Consider the following 21,743-nt stretch of genomic DNA (forward strand, 5'->3'; position numbering starts at 1 on the left):
AGAAGAACAATGTTATGTCATTCCCCGCAAATCCCTCGCTACAGTTATTGTTCTGAGCTCCGGGAATCCATCACAATGTGATTATGGTTTGTTTACTCGCTGTTTGATCTGTAATAACACCTTGGACTTTACCAAGGCGAATGCTATTCAGCGTAATCACCAGTCCTCCCGCCTGGAAGCACAAGCTTGGCACACGGTAATGGTAAAAGCGCTAGCAAAGAGACATATTCACACACCCACACGCGCATATGCCTTTGCATTTCAGGCACTGCTGGAACCTCCATTAATTTTATTCATTCTTTTACATTTGCATTTTCTTTGCCACAAAAACAGTTAAATTTGGTTAAACTTTGCAATGATTCACTTCTCATCTGGGCCAGATAACCTCAAGCACAGCCAGCAGGTCTGCACAATGCCGTCTGAGCGCTCATTTTTGGCGTTTGAAGTGGATTGCCTCCTTACTCAAAAACTAATAATCATCATTTCTAGCACATAAACACCCTTAAAGGAATAACTGAGCATTTTGGATAATCACTTTCTTGCCTGGATTTAAAGGAGAGCCACACTCTCACACTCTGTTCCTTTAATACTAAACTCCACAAGAAACACTTTTATACAGTAGATTTACATGCATCTCATTGGCACATACAGTATCTGCAGTATGACACCAGACTCATTTGTGTGTCTCTGAGGAAAAAAAATGACTGATAAGTAAAAGGGAAGGAGAATAGAAAGATGAAACACGGGAGAGCAGCAAAGTTACCCTGTCTTTGATGGTGAATCAGGAAGAATTAATTCCCTCAAGGAGGTTCACACTCGACAGACTGCAGCTGGTGGATAGAAGTGGGGGTCTTTAGCATTTTTAAATATGCTGTCCTCCAATAACCTTACATTATATAACACAATGTTTTATTATGCAACACTATATATATGCCTGTGTCCTCAAAATACCCTTTTATGTCATCACACTCAGACACAATCTAGAAAAAGGTCAGAGAGAGAAATTTTTTAGCCCCACTTTTGCGTTCCACAACAGTTCAATATAAAGCAGAGAGGGTGTGACACGTTACTTATTTTTGAAGGCAGCTCTCAAGCAGTAGCAAGCTGCCGGTTCTGAGCGCAGCTGCTCCCGCCTTGCCTGGCTATGACGGATGAAGCTGTGGTCGATTATTTAGTTATCGTTTCAAGTTCAGCTGCTGTTGTCGTATGATAGCTACTGCTTGAAGTTAGGGTGCTTCCAAGACAGATGTGCTGCTAGTACAGCATAAAAATTAAGGAATACAGACCATTTTAATACAATTCTTAGTCAGCACCAATACACACACAATAACTTACAATTGCAGAAAAAAGTTCATGATTTTATATATTTATCTATAACCCTAATCAGTTAAATGGTTTCAAGGGAAAAAAAGCTATCCAAAACATATGCGCATATGTATACAGGGAGTGCAGAATTATTAGGCAAGTTGTATTTTTGAGGAATAATTTTATTATTGAACAACAACTATGTTCTCAATGAACCCAAAAAACTCATTAATATCAAAGCTGAATGTTTTTGGAAGTAGTTTTTAGTTCGTTTTTAGTTTTAGCTATTTTAGCTATTACTGTGCATAATTATTAGGCAACTTAACAAAAAACAAATATATACCCATTTCAATTATTTATTTTTACCAGTGAAACCAATATAACATCTCCACATTCACAAATATACATTTCTGACATTCAAAAACAAAACAAAAACAAATCAGCGACCAATATAGCCACCTTTCTTTGCAAGGACACTCAAAAGCCTGCCATCCATGGATTCTGTCAGTGTTTTGATCTGTTCACCATCAACATTGCGTGCAGCAGCAACCACAGCCTCCCAGACACTGTTCAGAGAGGTGTACTGTTTTCCCTCCTTGTAAATCTCACATTTGATGATGGACCACAGGTTCTCAATGGGGTTCAGATCAGGTGAACGAGGAGGCCATGTCATTAGTTTTTCTTCTTTTATTCCCTTTCTTGCCAGCCACGCTGTGGAGTACTTGGACGCGTGTGATGGAGCATTGTCCTGCATGAAAATCATGTTTTTCTTGAAGGATGCAGACTTCTTCCTGCACCACTGCTTGAAGAAGGTGTCTTCCAGAAACTGGCAGTAGGACTGGGAGTTGAGCTTGACTCCATCCTCAACCCGAAAAGGCCCCACAAGCTCATCTTTGATGATACCAGCCCAAACCAGTACTCCACCTCCACCTTGCTGGTGTCTGAGTCGGACTGGAGCTCTCTGCCCTTTACCAATCCAGCCATCCATCTGGCCCATCCATCTGGCCCATCAAGACTCACTCTCATTTCATCAGTCCATAAAACCTTAGAAAAACCAGTCTTGAGATATTTCTTGGCCCAGTCTTGACGTTTCAGCTTGTGTGTCTTGTTCAGTGGTGGTCGTCTTTCAGCCTTTCTTACCTTGGCCATGTCTCTGAGTATTGCACACCTTGTGCTTTTGGGCACTCCAGTGATGTTGCAGCTCTGAAATATGGCCAAACTGGTGGCAAGTGGCATCTTGGCAGCTGCACGCTTGACTTTTCTCAGTTCATGGGCAGTTATTTTGCGCCTTGGTTTTTCCACACGCTTCTTGCGACCCTGTTGACTATTTTGAATGAAACGCTTGATTGTTCGATGATCACGCTTCAGACGCTTTGCAATTTTGAGACTGCTGCATCCCTCTGCAAGATATCTCACTGTTTTTGACTTTTCTGAGCCTGTCAAGTCCTTCTTTTGACCCATTTTGCCAAAGGAAAGGACGTTGCCTAATAATTATGCACACCTGATATAGGGTGTTGATGTCATTAGACCACACCCCTTCTCATCACAGAGATGCACATCACCTAATATGCTTAATTGGTAGTAGGCTTTCGAGCCTATACAGCTTGGAGTAAGACAACATGCATGAAGAAGATGATGTGGACAAAATACTCATTTGCCTAATAATTCTGCACTCCCTGTATATATATACATATACACACAGCCACTGCCACTTCGAATACACTTTGTTTTTGCTTTGCAGATCATTGTATTTGAAATTTTGAATGTTTTCCCTTTCCTGTGTTTGTTTTGTTGATATTTTAATAGTTTTAAATTAAAGAAAGGTTATAAGAAAAAATAACTGGCCGTAAGTTAAAAAGTGATTATTCCCCCCCCCCCCCCCCCCCCCCCGAGGACACTTTCACTAGCCAAGCCCAGGTGTGATTACCTGTTGAATCAAGAAAACACTTAAATAGCACCTGTCTGACAAAGTGAAGCAGGCTAAAGGATCTGAACAAAACACAGCATGGCACGGTCTTAAGAAACTCAAGGACTGATGAGAAACAGTCCCTCACATCTATCAGTCTGGAAAGGATTACAAAGCCATTTCTAAAGCTTTGGGACTGGCTTTGGGAATTACGTTGAAAGCCATTCTCCACAAAAGGAGAAGACTTGGAACAGGTGAGAATCTTCGCTGGAGTGTGGGCCTCCAAAAAAATGACTCCAGGAATCATTCAGATCTCATAAAAGAACCCTGGGTAGCATTTACAGAACTGCAGGCCTTACTTGTTTCAGTTATGGTAAGTGTTCATCATTCAGAAAAAAGAAAGTGACTCTGCAAAAATGACATCCATGGGAGAGTTCGAAGGCAAAACCACTGCTGACCAAAAATATCCCAACGGATTGGTTGGTCAAGATGTTTTTGGCAAATGTGGCAAAAACATCTCGACCACTCTCAAGACTTTTGGCAAAATATTCTCTTGACTGATGAGACAAAAGATGAACTTGTTAGAAAGCTTGAATCCTGTTACAGCTGTCGTAAAAGTAACTGTAAATGATAGAAACATCAATTCTGCTCTCTACCATAAAATCCCGACAGTAAATGTCCAGCCATCAGTCATGGCCTGAAGGTCAAGCCCATTTGGGCAGGATAATGATTTGAAACACACTAGCAAGTCTATCGTGAATGGCTCAAAAACTTCCAAAACAAAGTTTTTAGAGTGTCCTAGTCAGAGTCTAGCCTTAAATCCATGCTCAAAACCTCTCAAATGTGGTTAAAATTAAATAAGTCTGTGAAGAAGAGTGGGCCAAAATTCCTCTACAGTGACATGAAAGACTCATTGCCAGTTGATAGCAAATGCTTGGTTGCAGACTTGCTGCCAATAGTGGCACAAGCAGTTACCAGGTTTAGGGGGCATTTAGTTTCTCACATAGGGCCAGATAGGCATGAATAGCATTATTCCCTTATTAAATGAAATCATCTTTTGAAATCTGCGTTTTGTATTTATTTTCGTCGTCTTTGTCAAATGTCTTAGGCTAAAAGTAAAAAAACATCATCAAATCAAATTCGACCTGATAAAATGTGAGCCTTTGATTTTATCTCACAAATAAACATTTCTGGTTAATATTGATCAGGCCTCTAACACATCACCTTAGAATAATTTTAAAGCAATACATTCAAGTTTGGGTTTCCTCACATGACTGGTTTGCGTCAGGCCTCTTGTCCAACTCCTGTTGGATTTAAGTGATTCTGGAGCTTCGAATCTTTGGTCTTCTTTAGCTGTATTTTGGTAGAACATCTTGTGTTCTGTGCACTGTTTTCTTGTCGCATTACCCACACTCTCTTAAAACTGAGATCATTTGTTTCCTGACATAATTTGATCTGATTCAAAATGCTTTGCTTCATCAGTGATGGTAGCCTTCTTGCCCTTGAGGCAGCCAAACAGCCCTGAAAAAATTATCCTCCCATCCCCGTGTTTTAGAGATGAGATGCTGTAAGGGTTTGATGATTTAATACAGTGAAATCCATTACAACAAACAGTTGTAGAATGGTCTGCCCAAAAGCTGGCTGGATGTCTGCATGATGACAGCAAACTGCATACAGGTATCACTGGTCTTTTCGGAGATGGTTAGAGATGGTTTTCTAATATTTACAGTTTTTTTGTTTGCAACAGTATCCACAATTCTTTTTCTGAAGACCTGAGAAATCTATTTTGTTAATGCCATGATCACTACCTTAAAACTTGATAACCTTGCAAGCTTTTGCCACACTACTGTACCTTTGTATGATAAAGTGTTGCTAAACTGCCTTGGTCATATAAAACAGGTGCCGTGGGACCCTCCTCCACCTGGATTCTGTGTGCCATGTGCGTGAAAATTACAACTGGCACCAAAAACTCTACTTAACATTCTGCTGCAGTGAGGCTCCAGCATTGCCTTTAGATTTGCATCTCTTATGCCATGTTGCTGCTGTAACCCTTTAACATAAAACATAAGAACTTTTTAGATTGTCACATGAAAATAAGATAAGAAGCGTGGCCTTAAATGTGAATGTTTCACAGCCAAAATTGTGAGAACTAAAGCCCAACTGTGGCTACAGCCACACTCCCAGTGGCAGCTGTGTCATCCCAAGGCTGCACTCATAATGAGATCTTCAGTCTGTTTTGGCAGCGGTCAGTGGGAGAGGTGCTAAACTCGGTCCTCTGGTTTTCTTTCTAAATTACTTGTGTCTGTGTAGACACAGCTGAGTGGGCAGTGACACTCACAGCACTCATAACCAGCTGAGGTCAACCTGAATATATAATAATGTGTCATGATACAGCTCAGCCTTTCTCCATGTGCCACAGAAAAAGTTATTTTCAAGCAAAACATAGACTTTAGTTTGTCTGTCAGTCTGCCAGATAGACTATTAACAAAGATTAATGTAGACTAAAAGTGAAGGGAGTAAGCAGTGTGTGAACATAGAGCAGTATGTTTTTGAATGGTTTCTTCTTTTTTTCTAGATGGTCCGGTAACAGTGGGTATGAGTTTGGACATTGCCAGCATTGACACCATTTCAGAGATCAACATGGTAAGAGTATCACACTACTTTCTGAAATTAAACAATGAAAACATGCACTACCAATCAAAGTTTCTTAATTAATGGTCTTTCCTTTAGTTTCACTACTTTCTACAATGTAGATAAATACTGAAGACATTAAATATATAGAGCAACATATATGGAATTATGTAGCAAAGAAAAAATTGAAAGAAAAGTCTAAATATGTCTTATATTTTAGATTCCTCAAAGTAGCCACCCTTTGCTTTGCTGGCAGCGCTGCAAACCCTTGGCCTTCTCTCAGTAAGCTTCATGATGTAGTCACCTGAAATGGTTTTCACTTCACAGGTGTGTCTTGTCAGGGTTCATTTGTGGAGTTTCTTGCCTTCTTAATGGGCAAGTCAGGTTGGCACAACTAACAGCCCTATTTGACAACTGAATTCTTCTTATGGCAAGAACCAATCAGCTAAGTAAAGAGAAACCACAGTCCATCATTGCTTTAAGAACTAAAGGTCAGTCAGTCCAGAAATTTGCTAAAACTTTGAACGTGTCCCCAAGTGACATATTCAGTCAAAGTCAAAACATCAAGCACTACAACAAAACTGGCTGACACGAAGACTGCCCCAGGAAAGGAAGACCAAGAGTGCTGGAAAATGGACTGGTTCTTATATAGCGCTTTTCTACTCTTCTGAGCACTCAAAGTGCTTTACACAACTTGTGCATTCACACAAGCACATTTTTCCTAGGTGCTTTCTAACTGACATTCACACTCCGATGGATGCATCAGAGAGCAATTTGGGGTTAATATCTTGCCCAAGGATATTTGGCATGCAGACTAGGGGAAGCCAGGAATCGAACCACCAACCTTCCAATCAGTAGATGACCTCCTCTACCACCTGAGCTACAGCCACCCCCAAGTCACCTCTGCTTCTGAGGATTAATTCATCCAAGTCACCAGCCTCAGAAATTGCATCTCAGATTAGAGCCATGCAGAGCTCCAGTAGCAGACACATCAACTGTTCAGAGGAGAATCAGGCCTTTATGGTCAAATAACTGCTAAGACACTACGACTAAGGAAAAGCAACAAGCAGAAGAGATTTGTTTGGGCCAAACAGTACTAGAAATGGATCAGACAAGTGAAAATCTGTGCTTTGGTCTGATGAGTCCAGGTTTTAGATCTTTGGTTCCACCCACAGAAAAGATGATTGGATGGTCTCTACAAGCATGATTATTTTTTTTTTTTTTTTTTTTTTTTTTTTTTTTTTTTTTTTTTTGGCCTGTCCCGTTTGGCTCTTTTGCCATCAGAATTGTTGTCTAAAGGCAAAGAAAGATGCCCAACGGATTTACTTTACCAAACTGACCATCCCAGCCTTGCCGTAATGGTCCATTTGATTCACCTTTTATTGTTTATTTTATTTTCACTTACTGAATACGGGACAGACTCTACAAGCATGATTACCACCGTGAAGCATGCAGGAGGAGGTGTGATGGTGTGGGGTGTTGACACTGTTGGGGATTTATTCAAAACTGAAGGCACAATGAACCAGCATGTCTACCACAGCATCCTGCAGCGACATGCCATCCCATCCTGTTTGCGTTTAGTTGGGCCATCATTAATTTTACAACAGGGCAATGACCCCAAACACATCTCCAGGCTGTGTAAGGGCTCTTTGACCACGAAGGAGAGTGATGGTGTGCTGCACCAGATGGCCTGGCCTCCACAGTCACCTGACCTAAACTCAGTCGAGATGGTTTGGGATGAGATGGATTGCAGGGTGAAGGCAAAAGGGTCAACAAGTGCTCAGCATCTCTGGGAACTCCTTCAAGACTGTTGGAAAACCATTTCAGGTGACGACCTCATGAAGCTTATCACAAGAATACCAAGAATGTGCAAAACAGTAATGAAAGCGAAGGGTGGCTATTTTGAAGAATCTAAAATCTAAAATATGTTTTCAGTTTCACACTTTTTTGTTTACTACATAATTCCATATGTGTTCATTTATAGTTTTATAGTTGCCTTCAGTGAGAATCTACAATGTAAATAGTCATGAAAATAAAGAAAAACCATTACCAAACTTTTGACTGGTAGTATCGATACATTTCATGGGTCCCTAACTAATAAACCACAAAGGTTAAAACTGATTAAATGCAACAAGAAACTGTGCAATGCAGGTCAGAACACATCATTTTTCCGAGTTTATTGATCAGTCTGTCTGTATTGTGAAATGTTTGAAAAAGCATCATACCTGTTAGCAGTTATGAAAAGTTTATTGCCTTTTTCCTCACTTCTTTTAACCTGATGTGTACACGTTTTTTTTGGTATGACCACCTTTATTCTTCAAAGCTGTCTGAACTTTCAAGCTTTCTCAAAATTTCTACAAGTAGTCTTCTCCAATAGTTATCCAAGCTTCCTGAACTACATTCAAAGCTTTTCTTTGGATGTCAGCTGCCTTTTATTCTGTTCGTTGTTAAGATGATCCCACACCGCTTCAATAATGTTGAGGTCCAGGATCTCTGGAGGCCAGTCCATGACTGATAGCTTTCCACTGTGTATTTTCTATACAAATATACTGTGCTGCATTGGCCTTGAGTTTGGGATCATCGCACCGCTGAAAAATTAAGCTGTTGCCAATCAGATGCTTTCCAGATGGTATTACATGGTGGATCAAAATCTGATGGTATTTTTCTGCATTTACAATTCCAATAATTTGAAAAGATAGGGTTAAGTAGAGACCCACTCTTGTATCCCTCTTCTAAACTCCTCCATACATATTGATGAAACTTTGAATTTGTATTCATCACTCTATTAGACCTGTTGTCACTTATTTTCAGCTCAGTTCTTGTATAATTGGCATACCTCAGCTTTGTCTCTCATGTTATCCTCCCTAAGAATTGCTTCTTGATGCCACTATTCTGTTAAGATAATTTATTTCGCTTCAGCAAATAGTGTGGTGGAATAACTCTGAGGCCCTGTGTCAGGTCATTGCTGGACCTTTTTTTTTACTGCTTCTTAAGGACACGGCTTTCAGTAAATGAAAAAAGAAGCCAAAACCCAGAAAACAACTTTGAAATACCTTTAGGAAGCCTAGTAAACTATTGCTTAAGACCACTTTAAAAAATTACCAGAAAGTCTAGCTCCTTGGAAGAAAAACTTAAAGAATTTTATGCACTTTATATTTTTGGATTGCATTTTGGAACTTACATATCTGAGGACATGTAAGGTCAACAGACATAGATAATCATCCCCATGCTGGACCTTCAATGAAGCAACTTAAAATTAAAAGTAGGGAAGACAGAATTTAAAACATATTTTCAAGAGTTAATCCATGTTTAAAAGAAAAATCTTTATCAAAAAACTAAGCTACAAAAGTTTCAGTATACTGGAAGTGCATACTCGTTTTGCTCATATGAGATTGGACTTTCTTGACTAAGAGTGGTCGACCAGCCTTAATTAAATAGTGAGTGCAACAATGACTTTCCTTTGGGAATGGTTCATTCCTGCAATGCTTGCTTTGTGAGAAAATTCTGCTTACAGCTAGCATGCAACACATGAAAATGGTTACATTGTCTCACATGATGCAACAGTAAGACTTTGAAAAATAATGTCATGAAGAAAAAAATAAGTTCAGTGTGCTAAAAGAACAGAACAAACTTGAACAGAACTTGCTGATTTGAAGCAATGTTTTGAATTACTGCTGTTTGAGGCACATAAGGGCTTTGGGCTATGTAAAAATTGCAAAAATTGTAAAAATACAACAACACTGAGCTCGGTTTGCAAAAACATGACTTGTCTGTCAGCACATTACTGACATGCTTTGTAAAAACAGTGTATCAGCTCTGCTAATGACCTGTTCGGGCCTCATTACTGCAGGACTACACGGCTACCATATTCCTCCGCCAGCGATGGACTGATGAGCGCTTGGTGTTTGAAGGCAACAAGAGCCTGAGCCTTGACGGGCGGCTAGTTGAGCTCCTCTGGGTCCCAGACACGTTTATTGTTGACTCCAAGAAATCCTTCCTCCATGACATCACTGTGGAGAACAGGCTGATCCGCATCTTCCCCAACGGGACTGTCCTTTACGCACTAAGGTGGGGTAACAAATAAAGATTGTGCGTTGATGGGCTTGTTCTGTTTATTGTTTTCTGCTTTGACAGACAATGAAAAGTAGTCCGGGGAATGGATAGGAACATTGGCTGAGGGAAGAAGCGTGGGTTGAATATGAGATAATGTGATTGCGAAGCAGGGAGTTTTGTCAATTCTATTACTTGTGTATTGGATTGTATGAGTATAGGACCATGTGATTTGGCAATACAAAGAGCTGTGGGCTATCAATGCAACATAAGTCCTGTTAGGATCTGGGAAACAGATATTGTACTGTGTGCAAGGCTTAAGATCTGATGGGATCTTGGCAGGCTTCTCAAATTTGTATTACCTTTGCACTCATAGATACTGAGTCAAGCAGGCAGCTTTTTTAAAACTGTGGTGAGAGGGATTTAAACAGCCTACTGTGTTACTGTCACATGCTGTAACCTCAACTCATCAACAGATTGAGGAGCTGTCCATGATCTGGATTTGACTTCATTGACTCAATTCTTTTGTTTTTTTTAATTATTCTTCGATATACAGTTTGTGCGGAAAGTATTCAGTGCTTAACTCCTTCCAGATTTGGTCATTTTACAGCCTTATTCCAAAATGGATTGAATGTATTTTTCACCTCACAATTCTACACACAATGCCCCATAATGTCAAAGTGGAAATAAATTCCTTCAAACTCATGCAAATTTATTAAAATAAATAAATAAAACATGTACATAAATATTCACAGCCTTTGCTCAGTACTCTGTTGACCTCTGACAACAATAGCCTCAAGTCTTTTTTCAGTATGACACTACAAGCTTTGAACACTTACTTTTAGGCAGATTCATTCTTCTTTGCAGAACCTTGCAAACAGTGGATGGGGAGTTGGGGAGGTTGTTCAACAGGCGTTCAATTCTAGGCTCTGGCTGGGGCATTCGACAAGATTCACAGAGTGGTCCAGAAGCCATTCCTTTGTTATCTTGGCTGTGTGCTTACGGTCATTGTCCTGTTGGAAGATAAACCCTCATCCCAGTCCGAGGTCCGGAGTGCTCTAAAGCAAGTTGCCATCGAGGATATCTCCGTACATTGCTGCATTCATCTTTCCCTCAACCCTGACTAGTCTCTCAGTTCCTGATGCTGAAAAACATTTCTGCAGCATGATGCTTCCATCGTGCTTAAGTGTAGGGATGGTATTGGCTAGGTGATGATCGCTGCCTGGTTTCCTCCAGAAATGATGTTTGGCATTCAGGCCAAAGAGTTCAGTATTGGTTTCAGCAGACCAGAGCATTTTGTTTCTCATGGTCTGAGAGTCCTTCAGGTACCTTTTGCAGACTCCAGGCTGGATTGTGCTCTGAAATGCACTGTCAACCATAGGACCTTATATGGACAGGTGTGTGCCTTTCCAAATCATGTGCAGTCAACTAAATCGACCACTGGTGGGGTATGTGGGTGTTATGTTATAGTAACCTGAGTTAGGTAGTCTCTCTTCACAGTCCATCCGTATATAGTACAGTATTTTAAACGTGAACATGAGTTGTGTTTCTTTTAAAAAAAAAAAAAAAAAACACGTGTCATCCTTAAGTACAGTGAAATTCAATTTCTTGACTTATTGTTGGGAATAAATAAGAGTTTCTCCAGTCTTCATGGACCTTTGCTTTCAATACAAAGAAGTGCTTACCGTCTACGCTTCAGTGTGGCAGAAAAATGTGGAGGAGGATGGTGCTTCACAGTCAGAGAACACGACTAGTGAGAGTAAAACAAGCCAGAAAAGATAGTCAGGAGAGAAATGACCACCTTGGGGAATTGGAGCTGTGAAAAATGACAGAGTGAAGTGAGAAATATGAGGTGCTGGAGGAAAGGGACAGCTGTGGTAAATGTTTCAGTGCTGTGCCTGGAGGGAATACATGAGAAAGCACTGAGATGATTGTAGCCAAAGGTTAAGCAATTAAAGGAAAAGCTAATTTGAAAAGGATACTGTATGCCACTTTCATGCTTTCAAAGTCTCCAGGAATAACAAATATCATTTGCCGTTGGTAACCTTTTTCATGGACTTAAATAACATTTCTGTTGTCTAGGATTACCACCACTGTGGCTTGCAACATGGACCTGACCAAGTATCCCATGGACAAGCAGACCTGCACGCTACAACTGGAGAGCTGTAAGGCCACTTTATATTTAAAGAAAATCTGATCTTTGCTACCTGAAGCTGTGGCAGAGTTGTTGGTGGGTGGGCATAATTTCAAGTAAATCCGATCAAAACAAAGGATGAAATGGATCACTTTCATGTTCTGCATTGGTTGTGTGTGTGTGTGTGTGTGTTTGTAAAATTGCACGAATGTCACACATCATACATAAACTGGATTTACTTCAGTCTTGATGAAATGTTTCATAAAGGACATAACTGCTGCTGTGAAAAAAAAGAAAAATACAGCTAGTGCCTCGGGTTACAACTGAACCACCTATAAAAACACTGCACAATGAAAGTCAAGAAAATGAAAATTTTAAAAAAATGCAACGAGAGGAAAAACAGCCAGTGGTTGAGGTAGGGAGGATGCTATGGTCTGCAACAATGATTGCCTGAAGGTGCTTTTTATTTGTACGGTAAAAACTCTGCAATATTAGAGCGAAAACCATAACAATGAGATTATCCCTTATGAGCAAGCACTTGTTGAAAGTAGGGAGAAGAAACTCCCTATTAACAAGAAGAAACCCCCAAAGGGTTAGAGCAGTGGTTCTTAACCTTGTTGGAGGTACCGAACCCCACCAGTTTCATATGTGCAGTCACTGAAACCCTCTTTAGTGAAAAATAAAATGTGATTTTTTTTTTTCTTTATGCTTTATCCACCATCAGGCTGGGGTCTTTCTGTGTGGAGTTTGCATGTTCTCCCCGTGTCTGCGTGGGTTCCCTCCGGGTACTCCGGCTTCCTCCCACCGTCCAAAGACATGCAGTTTGTGGGAATAGGTTAATTGGATAATCCAAATTGCCACTAGGTGTGAATGTGAGTATGAATGGTTGTCTGTCCTTGTGTGTTAGCCCTGCGACAGACTGGCGACCTGTCCATGGTGTACCCCGCCTCTCGCCCTATGACAGCTGGGATTGGCTCCAGCACCCCCCGCGACCCTGAAAAGGATAAGCGGTAGCGAATGGATGGATGGATGGATTTTTTTTTTCCAAATTCAAGACATAGATATGTTTTTTACTGGTGCACAAAATGAGCCGCGCATGTCAAGGCGGAGGCTCTGCCGAACCCCTGAGACTGACTCACCGAACCCCTAGGGTTCGATCGAACCCAGGTTAAGAACCACTGGGTTAGAGGATTAGAACTGTCCAAACTAGTCTTATTGTTACGATGTCAGATACAGTGCTCCCGTAAATGCCGCTGCTTTTTTCATGGTGCTCTTTCGTAAAGATACACCAAAATAAATTACTAAATTTTTGTGCAAATTCAACACGGAAGATCTGTAATCACTCATTTTGCTGCTTTCTTGGATATTCGGCTGCTAATCTGTTCTTTACATCACTACCACTCAAAACACTCAAACTCAAAACTGACATCATTACACTAGTCCAGTTTCTTTGAGCCAGTCAGCCTCTACTCCATGTGGTTTAAATTTCACTGCTTTACCATCATTCTCCCTTTCAGACTCGTTCATGCACCTCAGGTCCATCTAAGCCTTCATCTTCATCTTGACCATCACCAATGTCTAGACCCTGAGGGATACAACCTTAAATTTTGTCACTGCTGGGATCCCATTCTGGCATGATGGCATCGTCGGAGTCTAATCATGTTTTGCTTTAGGCACCTAAGTGCTTGGTTATATTAGGAAAAGGCTTGTGGCTTGGGTTGATATACAGCCATATTTCAACAACATCAGTTGCACTTTGTGGGCTAGGGTTTGGTCAAATGTACCATAAGAGAATGGTAAGAAAAATAGTAATAATAGGTGACATGAAAATAAAAATAACCCTCACCCAGCTGTTGTTTAAGACCTACTTTTGGCTACTCATTGGCAGATTTGTACACCAGATGCCTTTCCTTATTGGTATAGTGACTTAGACAAGTAAAACCTTTCTGGTTCAACCCAGAGAGGAGAGGCATACAGTATAATCCAAGCCAGTGGTAACATTGCTGTAAGTGCATGAAGTCTATTACAGCTAACAACATTACAAATACTTTACTTGTGGTTGAAACATACTAAAGTTAGCAGAAGCATTGTAATGAGCAAAAATGGCAGACTGGGGCAGCTGTGCATTCTTTGTTTGAAAAGATAGCAATGGAAAAATATTTTCCATGGTGACATCAGTAATGTAAGAAAAGCCTGGACAGCTAAGACAGTATTTCATAGAGGAGCACTGTTTTAATAGGGGTCCATGTCCACATAAAGCACTTTTTGCACTGGAAATGCCTGTCACCTCATTTTTATAGCACTTCTCTTAAGCTCTCATTGTTGCTAGGTTACAAAATCCTTCTTTCTAAAAGTTTTCTTTTTCCACCATGAATTACTCTGTTGATATTGTAATTCGTGCCCTCCTTTTCAGCACTGTCAACGCTCAGCTTGATATGATTTGTATAGAAAATCTATGCCATCTTTGCACACAGACCCTAACGTACTTAAAAGAGCTAAAAGAAAGCAAAAATTACAAAAACATGGCATGACAACAGTTTGGTAGACAGATCCACATACTATCAGGGTTTCTCATTTAATTCATTTTTTGCACATTGTATTGTGCTATGAACTAAATGTTAAATGGAAAAATCATTTTCTGCATTTGTCTACCCTTAATAATGAAAAAGTAAAAACATCCCATTTCTTTACAGCATTTCCAATTCAGAATCTCAGGGCGGGGCTGGATACAGTCCCAACTATGGTTAGCTCTTAATCAGTGTTCCCTCTAATTTTTCATGTGTCTGAGCAAACACACAAACTCCCTGAGCAGTCCCTTGGACCACTGTGAGCAACAGCAGACGTGTGCACTGTGGTCACGCTAGCATCGACTCCATCCAAGTCACATGGTTTATTAAAATAATCAAATTAAAGCATTTACATTTATGTTAGACTACTTTTAATTAAGTGCTTTAGCCCACTTACAATGAAAATTAATAAATAAATCTTGTTCATGACCTGTGTGGTATGTTAACACTATTGGAAGTAAAAACAACTTGAACTCCAATTTTGAAAACACAACTTTCTTTCTTTTCTTTTTTTTTAAATAAAGCTCTGACTTGTATTATGAGTATGAGTCTGTGGTCTGGGAGAGAGTCTGTAACTCTCTGTCTGCAAAATACAGTATATGATGACCAATGTTGGGCAATTAATTATATAGTTACTTCTTCAAAAAAAGTTTTTTGCAGCTGTTTACCTAAAAATGCTGCCAAGGCGGTTTTTTAATAAACATTTCAAACAATTTACAGAACAATCAGCTGTTCTGCATCAAATCTGATGCCACACAAATTATTTGTGCCACTCCAAAACATAATTTCTGTCCACTATGAGATAAAGGAGAACAACAGCCTGCAGGCCTGACAACAGGAGATGTATCACTCCTGTAACATTCAGCAGTCGCCTCATTGTTCTGACACACACAACCAAACTATTGACTACACTACACACTAACTACACAAGATTTGAGCTAAACATCTCTTGCATCTCAAAACACTGCAGTCACTCCTAAAACTTCCCCCCCTTCCTAAACAATAAATGCCATGTTGGCATATCATTTTTTGATTGGTCGACATGGTACATTTTTCGACCAATAGGAAAGGGTGGAGGTTTTTGTGTTGTCATTGCTCACAGGCTTTCGAGCGTTTTCCTTATAAAACGCAGTTTTTACCGTTTCTTCCCGCAGTAAATATAAACAACGACAGTATTCAGGAAGAAAACCAAACGTTGCATATTTTTTATCATAACTCTGGTTTTACTTGGCCTATGAACACAATTTAAAAACTGGTATAAAGTCCACACTTTTTCCCTCAATTGTTCCGTCTGTCCTGCTCACATCTCCAATGGTTGTACACGTTGTCACTAACATGGCTTCACTCCACATCAGCCACGCCGCTTTGCTAACTAAAACACCGGTAAGGACGCTGCCATAGCCTGTCAACGATGTTGATTAGCGGCGTATATACGAATGTGAATCGCATCATTGGCTGGAGCACCCAGTCACCGGTCACTTACTGACTCACAATGCAGAATGAATTGTTAACGTATTTATTTTAATTGCAATTCAGGTTAGGTTAGATTTTTTGTGCGCAGACACCGTGCCTGCAGTGCGCGATTGCGCGCGCCCGCAGCTTAGTGGCAGGGTACACCTGCCCTTTATCACAGTCTATCACAGAGCTAAAACGCACAGACAATCATTCACACATATCATCAATTCAGAATCACCAGTTACTGGGGATTTTTTTCCCAGACAACATTTAAAATATAAAACATAAAAATAAAAACAGGTGATGGTGCTGAAGATGTTAAATTATATCACTGGGAGTGACCAGAATAGACGAGATAAGAAATAATATATATGAGGGACAGTCCAGGCTGAGTGGTTTGGGAACAAAATTAGAGAGGCAAGACTGAGATAGTTTGTAAATGTGCAAAGGAGGAATAGTGGATATATTTGAGAAAGGATGTTGAAGATGGAGCTGTCAGGCAGGACTAAAATAGGAAGACCACAGAGAGATTCATGGATGCAGTGAAGGAGGACACACAGAGGGTTGATGTGACAGAGGTACCTAAATCATCAGCTCTCCTCCACCGTGCTCCACAGCTGGTATCAGGTGTTTGTGCTGATATATTGCATTTGGAAAGACAATACCAAAGTGAAGGCGCTTGATCGTAATGCACACCGACACATTTGTAGAAAACTAAAGGATATGGTTGTGATGTTGATGTGATGTTGCAAAGCATGCGCTGTCAAGTTCTTTTTATCGAGAAGACGCTTTCTGCTGCCAACCCTTCCTAACAAGCCAGACTTGTTCGGTCTTTTTCTAATTATGCTGTCATGAACTTTAACATTTAACATGCCCATTGAGGCTTGTTAGTCTGGGCTATATTTGCTGATATGTCCGCTCCTGGGAAGATTGAAAGCTGTCCTGAATGTTTTCCACATGTGGATACATTTTCCCAGTGTAGAATGATGGACTTTAATTTTTTTGGAAATGGCCTTGTGGCCATTCCCAGACTGATGGGCAGCATGAATTGCTTTTTAAGATCACTGCAGATATCGTTCCTCCTTGGCATTGCATAACCCACAACTGACTGCTTCAGACCAGTGAACTGACAAAACTTTTACTATTATAGATGTGGTGTTACTTGCTGAAGATCAGTTTGATCATGAACACCTGGCTGCTACTTTCCCTCTTAATTCTTGTGGAAACAGTACAGCTGTACTTAATTTTTCATGCCCTGCTTCTGCACTTGAACTTAGCTTTTGTTAAATCATGACTCGGTGTAATATGTTGGGCTTTGTACTTCGTCTGAGGTTGCTAAGGACCAGATTTGTATTTATTATGGCCTGATACATAAAAAGCTGACAGGGGGTATACTTTCTTTTTCACCACGATCGCATGTCCATTCAGGAGAATTATTAAAGCAAACAGAATGAATCTAACAATAGCTGGCGTGCCACAGCAAAATTCATATAAATTCAAAGGGGCTTTTAATGCACAGTTTCAAGTTTATTCCTAAAATGTCAAACTATTCAGTTAGACTTTGAATAATCTTAAAGCCACAGTCATTATACTGCAGGGTCAGTTAGGGTCCCTCGAACCAAAACCATCTAATCCTACAAATCCTTTAAATGTACCCTAATAACTGTGGAATGAAAACCTCTGCCACAACACTGCAAAAATTCCTCGCTTTTTAAAAAGTGTACATTTTTCGTGACACGTTGCTGAAAATGGGAGACCATTTTTCCTAATTATGACACATTTTCATTGCCTTGTGCAGTAAATGGTTGGAAGAAAAAGCCTTCCTCACACCTCTCCACTATTTCCACCTGCTCATCTACTGTCTTTGCTTCCCAGCTTGCTTTTGCTCCATGCTATTAAATGACGGCAGCTGGGCTAAGCTAAGTCAGATCCCTGCCAGAAGCCCACCAGGACCTCAGTGCCAAATAAAACATTTAGCTGGAGCTCCAGTGCCACTTGACAGCAGGCATAAAGGCATCTGGAGGTTAACGTTAGGTAACTGAGAGGATGATGGATCCTTCCTTCACCGCTTTAATAATTCCAGGCTAAATATCTGCATCTGTTTCCTTCTGTCTCTCTCTGTGTCTGTATGCCCCCCCCCTCCCCCTTTGCCATTTCGCTCTCATCGTGCTTCTCTATCTCTGCTGCTTTCTCTCCATCTCTCTCGCTCTCTCTCTCCCCTCCTGTCCTCCTCTCCTTCAATCTCTATTTCCCGCTTGCAAGGTCTCTGTGTCTCTTTATGAAGATGTATATTCAAGAATTTATTTCTTTTAATGCTGTGCCAAAAGTGGATCCTCTGCACAGGAGGAGGCTTTAAAGAGAGCGTCGTCGTGGGAGGGTGAGGGGCATTTAAATTAAGATTGCGGTAAATATTTTCCGCATTCTGACAGCAAAAAGAGTCAAAAGAAAGTGACGGCCTTTTGTAATCATGGCTGTAAGTCAAATTTTTGTGGGGACGCTTTCAAAAAAATACAACACTCTTGGCTGCTTGCTACAGGGCACTGAATGTAACTCTTTCCATGCTATTGCACAGCTTGCCACTGACCATCTGTGTCTCTTAATTTGTACAGTAACGATAGGGCTTTAGGTCAGAAGAATAATGAATTCCTCTACCAAGAGAATTACAATGAAATATAAAAAGGTGAATTTATTGGACCTTTCAGGTTCAAAGTCACCACTGCCCTTCATTAGGAAAGCTATGCTTCTAGTATTGTGGCTCTGGTCAATAATACATGACTCCATATGGGTTTAAACAGAGAGAATTAATGAGCGTTTCATGCAAGGCAGATTACTGAGGTGCACACCAGCTTCTGCCAACAGCGTGTCTTCACGCTTTTGTTATTCTCTTGCTCCCTCTGCAGATAAATGAGAAAAATACACCTAAGAAGTTAAGCCTTATTAATCACACTTTATCCTTATTTTTTTCTTTTTTACACGAGAAACACTAGTTATTACTAACTGATACGATTACACATTGTTACATTGCTCTGTCAAAGGCGCAACCACACTTAACCGTGGCATCTTTGATCATATTAATTTTGCATGTCTTCTTTTTCCAAGCTTTATTTGGGTTATCTAGGCTCTCTAGGGCCCAGTGCAATATGCATGATTAGTCTGTTATGGTAAGAGGCAAGAGTTAAGCTCTTCAGCAGGACCCTCCCCTCCACACACACACACACACACACACACACACACACACACACACACACACACACACACACACACACACTCACACTCATTTCAGCATAAGTGGCATCAGAGCTCATCAACCAGTTATTGCACAAATCATTAAACCGCTAACTGTTCCAGAGAAAAAAATTGTTTGTGTGTGTTTTTTACAACACTGATATTTAAAAAATTAAATTTCAATTCTGCCTAATTTATTATGATAATATCATAATAAATTGTGTAGCTGTTCTTGTTATATGCTTTTTGCTTGCAGACTCTCCCACTGCTTCCATGCACACAATCATTAAAGTTACAGATAAATTTCACTGATCAAATTAATTATTTTATCCTGTATAGTAATTAGAGCAGCTTTCTTCATTGTCATCTTTTCTTCTCTTTAGGGGGTTACAACATAAATGATGTTATGTTCTACTGGACCAGAGGAAATGAGTCTGTCAGTGGTTTAGACAGTCTCCAGCTGGCTCAGTATACAGTAGAAGGCCACTACACATCTGTCTCAGAGGCCATCTATGAAACTGGTAACAATGATAACCAAAACCATTGTTTAATTCTTTAAAAAGCAGTGTTTTGTTACTAAAGACTATTGTGCATTACATCAATACATGTAAATGTACTAAATTTTAGTGTATTTATTGTCTTTCTTCTTACAGGCAATTATCCCAGGCTTGTCTTCCACTTTGAGCTGAAGAGGAGCATTCTGTACTTCATCCTGGAGACCTATGTCCCCTCTAGCCTGCTGGTGGTCCTCTCATGGGTTTCATTTTGGATTTCCTTGTCTTCTGTTCCAGCACGTATTTGCATAGGTATGGGATAATCCATTTTTCTGTTCATTCAATCATCAGAATCAGATTTAGAACATTTCTTTTTGAGCAAATGTCATATATTTTTGCACTGCAACTTAAGCGTTATTATTGCTGCTGTGTCCTGCTCTCTGTCAGTCATCATAGTAAACCTAAAGTGACTGAGATGCAATCAAAGTGTAGACTTTCATCTTTAGTTAAGAAGTTAAATGCACCATCTGCAATTTCTGATGGGCTCAGATGTAACCGGACAAATTAAAATGCTTATTTTTAACACTGTGTTGAGTATTGTTTTGTAATGGTTGCCAACTGATGGACCTCACCAGAGGATTCACAAAGGGATTTCTCCTTTGTGATAGTTTTGACTTTTGGAATTTTCAGCTTTTACTCAGTGAAGCTGAGATCAGGGACTTACTGGTAGGTAGTGTTGATTTTCAGTTTGTGATTTTAGATGATCATTTCTTGAAGTTGTATCTAGTGGAAACATCTAAGCATGTAAATTTTCACAGTAAGTGAACCTGGACTGGTTTAGTCTCACCCGGACCTTACTCCCCCCCCCAAGCCTTGCCTCCACCTGTAAAATGACTCTGTGAGCGTAGCTCCGTAATCCTCCACCTTAGGGTGCCTGCTCTGGAACCTGGTGTCGGGTTCCCTGGCTGCTCCCCCATCTGGCTAAAGAGACTTTTTCCTTTTGGACTCTGCTGCCGCACTCGTAATGTGACTCTTGTTTTATGTTTTCATGTCTTGTGACTATTGCTGAGATAGTTCTAGCCTAGTTAGTGCTTCGTAGTTCTGCTTTTGTTCATAGTGTCCAAATATTCTAGTATTGTATCTAGTAACACTGAAGTTTTTGCCTGCCATAGAGTGAGTTCATTCAGTTTCTTAGCCCCCTGAGTTTGTACCTCCGAGCCTCCATGTGGTGTCTGAGTCCTCTTCCCTGTATTGGCCGCCCAGTCGTGACAATCATTTGCTGTTACATTCATTGCACACTAAGGTCAGCAGTGAGATTACAAGGTGCAACTCAGTGCAGGGTTCGACTTGGATAATACTTATGGATTGTGTTGTCCATTCAAATATCCCGCCTCGTTTCATTTTCTTTACAAAGTATGTCAGCATATTGCCAGGAAACACGAAAACCATCACCTGAGTTTCCATTGGTAAAACTGGTGCTATGAAGAGCAAAAGCTGGATTATTTTTGTATTTTTATTTTTTTGTTGAAATGCATTGGGTTATCAACATTTAGCTTTTTATTGGCATTTCTGCATTTACAACCAATAACTCCCGTTCAAAGCTGACCTTGGCCTGAGGCTAAGTTAAAAAAAACCAAAAAAAAAACCGTGGTTTTCTTTTTAGGTCTTTAGTGGTTCATCAAAGAATCCTACTTGACCACTGTCTGTGTTCTGTGCCAGGAGTGACCACAGTACTGACCATGACAACTCTGATGATGGGAGCCCGGACATCACTACCCAATGCCAACTGCTTCATCAAGGCCATCGATGTGTATTTGGGGATCTGCTTCAGCTTTATCTTCGGAGCACTTATTGAGTACGCTGTGGCCCACTTCTGCACCCTCACTCACGCTGATGCACACATGCTCATGGTGAGATACTCCTGGATGTACTTACATTAACTGTTGATTGTTGTGGTCATTACTGTTGTCACAGTC

General features: G+C 40.3%; 1 protein-coding gene across 1 annotated transcript in view; it reads left to right on the forward strand.

The window, feature by feature from the left end:
* The window catches only part of gabrzb (gamma-aminobutyric acid type A receptor subunit zeta, b), a 78,319-nt gene that overhangs the window by 51,128 nt on the left and 5,448 nt on the right, over positions 1-21,743 (forward strand). The window contains exons 4-9 of the mRNA XM_086258390.1: positions 5,787-5,854; positions 9,693-9,910; positions 11,975-12,057; positions 19,657-19,794; positions 19,927-20,079; positions 21,487-21,677. Coding sequence (XP_086114516.1) covers positions 5,787-5,854; positions 9,693-9,910; positions 11,975-12,057; positions 19,657-19,794; positions 19,927-20,079; positions 21,487-21,677 — 851 coding nt within the window. The remainder of the gene's footprint in view (positions 1-5,786; positions 5,855-9,692; positions 9,911-11,974; positions 12,058-19,656; positions 19,795-19,926; positions 20,080-21,486; positions 21,678-21,743) is intronic.

The sequence above is a fragment of the Aulonocara sp. 'chitande type north' Nkhata Bay genome, linkage group LG13 (assembly GCF_057382095.1).
Source record: "Aulonocara sp. 'chitande type north' Nkhata Bay isolate Kocher_YH1m ecotype deep benthic linkage group LG13, A_spYH_male_GT1.1, whole genome shotgun sequence".
Lineage (NCBI taxonomy): Eukaryota > Metazoa > Chordata > Actinopteri > Cichliformes > Cichlidae > Aulonocara > Aulonocara sp. 'chitande type north' Nkhata Bay.